The 4021-nt window shown below is 41.7% G+C and overlaps 1 protein-coding gene across 1 annotated transcript; it reads left to right on the plus strand.

Annotated features, from left to right (window-relative positions):
• Positions 1-1099: 1099 nt before the first annotated feature.
• On the plus strand, positions 1100-1885 carry LOC108361071 (uncharacterized). The gene has a single exon (XM_017613598.1). The coding sequence runs from the start codon at positions 1100-1102 to the stop codon at positions 1883-1885; it is 786 nt and encodes a 261-aa protein (XP_017469087.1).
• Positions 1886-4021: the final 2136 nt, after the last annotated feature.

Genomic DNA, 4021 nt, shown 5'->3' on the forward strand with positions numbered 1-4021 from the left:
CAGCTATGTTGAAGAAGAATTTTGGGTATTACCGAGAGATAACAATTGGGAGCCTGTACTACCAGATGTCTTAGGCCGAGCAGAGTCTGTGATGGACGCATCGTTGCCATTAGCTGATCCAGAGTATTGGAAGCCCGGAAAAGTACAGGTAGTTCTGAACGTTAAGGTGTTTGCAAAGATTCTTATTGCGGTACTGCCCAGCAAGCATGAGGGGACGACACTGCTCGAAACTTGTTTCGGTGTGGTTGTCTGTGGTGCCCAGGGGCACCGGTTTGTAAAGAGATAGGCGCAGAAGTTTCATATATACACTGTACTAGCGTTGAAGAGCTTGGAGATTTGGTAAAGAGATTCTGGAAGCTGGATGAGATCGGTAGTTGTCCCATGCGAACGGAAGAAGAAGAGAAGGTTGAACAATTATTTTTAAACACGTATTCAAGAGATGGCACCGGAAGATTTACAGTTTTAATACCATTAAAGGCAGACATCTGCGACATCGGAAGCTCCAGGCTGGTTGCACTACGTCGTTTCCTGTCACTAGAAAAAAGATTAAATCAGGATCCTGCGTTAAAAAAGCAGTATGTCGCCTTCATGAGGGAGTACGAGCAGTTAGGACATATGGAGCAAGTGTCTGGAGCAGTTACAATAGGTGGAATGGTGTATTACATTCCTCATCACTGCGTTACTAAGTTGTATTTGATGCTAGCTGCCGTACAGACAAAGGAGTTTCCCTTAACGAAGTGCAGATGCTTGGTGAAAAACTACAACGAGACTTGGCAGAAATAGTTATGCGATTCCGAAGGCATAAAGTTGCGGTCATTGGGGACATTAAAATGATGTTCCAACAAGTTCTAGTAAGCAGAGATCAGTGGGACTTACAACGGATTTTCTGGAGGGAAAGAGACTGTGATCCTTTAAGAGAATACTGGTTGAAAGTAGTTACTTACGGGATGACTTCTTCAGCTTTTAATGCAGTACGGGCGGTGGTACAGTGTGCACGAGATGCTAGTATGGAATTTCCAGAGGCCTCTCAACTCATCGAAGGTGACCTATATATGTATGATTGTATAACTGTGCGGGAAGTGAAAGTCAAGCGATAAAGATGGCGAAAGAAGTCCAGCATGTACTAGCAAGCGTAGGCATTGAAATGAAGAAGTGGAAGTCGAACTCCAAGAGATTGATCAAAGAAATGCTATCAGAGAATGAAGAGGAGAGTATGTTCGTAGACGAAGAGAAGGCATCAGTGCTAGGGCTGAAGTGGAATATAACTCGAGACATGTTTTCGTTTGTGGTAAAGACCCCAGAGATTGAAGGAGTGGTTACTAAGAGGAAGATTCTAGGTTGTGTGGCGCAACTTTACGATCCAAACGGATTTATCTCTCCAGTTACAATTCTGGGGAAGATTATCATACAGGATCTATGGCGTATCGGAGTAGAATGGGATGTACCAGTACCCAAAGAGATGGAAGACAGATTCCGTATATACTGGGAAGAGATAAAATACCTTGAAGAGTTTACGTTAGAGAGATGGATTGGCACGGGTGGTGGTGGAAAGGTTGAATTGCACGGGTTCTCAGATGCGTCAACGGTAGCATATGGTGCGGCGATTTATGTGCGTGTTGAGAACGGCGGCATGGAGGTAAAGAGCACACTACTAGTATCTAAGTCACGTGTCGCACCGATGAAAACTGTTTCGGTGCCAAGGCTAGAGTTGGCAGCTGCGGAGCTTCTGTCCCGCTTACTGGTCGATGTAACGAGGGCGATGGAACTTTCGGGGGTGGGTTACACGTTGTGGACGGACTCACAGGAAGTGCTTCACTGGATTGGTAAAATACCGCGATGTTTGAAAACTTTTGTTGNAAGTGAACTTATCTATTTTAAACTATAGTTAAATCGTTAAAAGATAATTTAACAGCCCCAATACTTTTACACTATGTATTTATACATACAATACATATATGTATATATATCAGTCTTTCTTTGTTTAAAAATTCATCTCTTACATAAATGCAAAAAAGAAACAAATTAAGCATATACAACTTTTTCATGCCAAGTATGGTTAAATTCTAAAATGGGCTAAAAAAAGGGCTAGGGGCGATTTTAAATTAAATGTGGCCAAAAAAGTATGTGGTAGCTAAATCTAGCCACCAAAGGGCTAAAACGGCAACACTGCTTGAGCAGAGAGAGACTGCCGTTAAATTTGCATTTATATAAAGTTATATAAAGCTGTGGAGTAAACAGCTGTGGAGTTTATGGTAGTTGGCTACCGTCCACAAATATATATATGCACTCTGCATGGCTTTTTACAATGGCGAGTCCAANAAGGAAGAAGAGGGGAGAACATATAAGCATGTCACCGACTATTGAGCAAAGAACAAAGGCCATGTGGTTTCTACTGAATCAGGAACAAAAGANTATGTTGTATATTTATTGAATCCTGCTAAATTGGGCCATGTAACTTTAAAATTAACACATTTTTCTGCGTTGTTTACATATTTTTCTATGCGTCTTGGCATTTCTCTCTCGCAATTGCACCAAGATGACGTCACGCAAAAATTACGCTCAAAAATCCTCTCATTGGCGCAATCTTGTATTCTATCATTCTTGGGAAAGTACTAAAGTAGGTTTAATCAGCAGCTTGTGTGATTTATTTAGCTCTTAAGTTTGACAAACCACTTGAGTCGACCGGCATGCCTTTTTAATCCTCAGTAAATATAATAATAATATAATGGATTGGCGCTTACACATATGTTAGTGTTTGGCCGAGCTTCTCCTCCAACTTGTTGGCGTGTGATGTTGTCACACAAAGCGGAGGGACCTACAGTTTTACGCCGACTCCGAACGGCGATTGTATTTTTATGAGAAGCTGTTTTTCATGGCAGAAATACACTCGGAGGTTTGCCATTGCCTGCCGAGGGACGACCGCTGTTAAGAAAAAACCTTTTTCTATATTTTTTGGGATGTTGCTTTGACCAGGGCTTGAACCCAGGTGCTGATGTGTGAAAGCGCGCACTGCTTACCACTACACCACAGCGGCCTCAGTAAATATACAAGATGGAAATAACACAATTTGGTGAGTTGACAGGCAGGTCCAATATGCTATTCAATCGGGAGTAGAGTTTTCAACAGCGATATTTCCGATATCGATATTGTTCAGCCCGATATATCGCCATATCGATTTTACATGCAATCAATTAGTTCGTTCCATAATATCGATTCTTTCTTAAATATCGAAAATACCTGGTTTATACAGCCTTATTATGTATCTCGAAGCGAACGTTCGTTTCGTCTGCCAGACGTTTCGTTCGTGCGTTGGTAGTATGTAAGTCGAAATCGTCTGGCAGCGCGAAAACAGCTGATCGTTACGTAGTTGTTCGTCTAGTTTGGAATTTTTTAACGCGAATAGGAGACGAAAGTGAGACGACAATCGTTGAAAACAGACGAAAGGTTATTAGTGATCGTTAAGATGGAGGGTTCTGCCAGAAAAAGTAAGAAGATAAAAAAATATAACTTGATTTAAGAAAATATATTAATATTTATGCTTGCAGCGTTGAAAAAAACTACAACCACACAATTTGAGGTATTAGTTAAAGAAATGGAGAGAAATCCTGACCTGGCCAGAGGTGTTGCAGTGTTTGGTTCTGATCGAGGAAGGGTAGAGGAGCGGTGGGAGGAAATTATGAGGAAAATTAATTCTCATGGTCCACCTACAAGAACGGCCGTCGAATGGAAGAAAGTAAGCATATGTACATACATTGTATGTCGTAGATAAATGTTTTCACACTATTTCCATTTTACTGACATTGAATTCTATTTTTTTTTCAAAATATGGGCTGACTTGAAAAGCCGGACAAAAAAAGATTGCCGAAAATACACGGAGCCTTACTGTTACCGGTGGTGGCCCATTCCGCCACTCTCCGCTTTCCGAAATGGAGCAGACCATAGACAGCCTTGTTTTTATTTCAAGGTCAGCGGCACCGAGCGGCAGAGTTTTCGGCATTCCTTCGACGGCGACTTCAAACGC

This window comes from Rhagoletis zephyria, unplaced genomic scaffold (assembly GCF_001687245.7).
Source record: "Rhagoletis zephyria isolate East Lansing unplaced genomic scaffold, Rhagoletis_zephyria_1.1 Rzeph_scaffold_00692, whole genome shotgun sequence".
Taxonomy (NCBI): Eukaryota; Metazoa; Arthropoda; class Insecta; order Diptera; family Tephritidae; genus Rhagoletis; species Rhagoletis zephyria.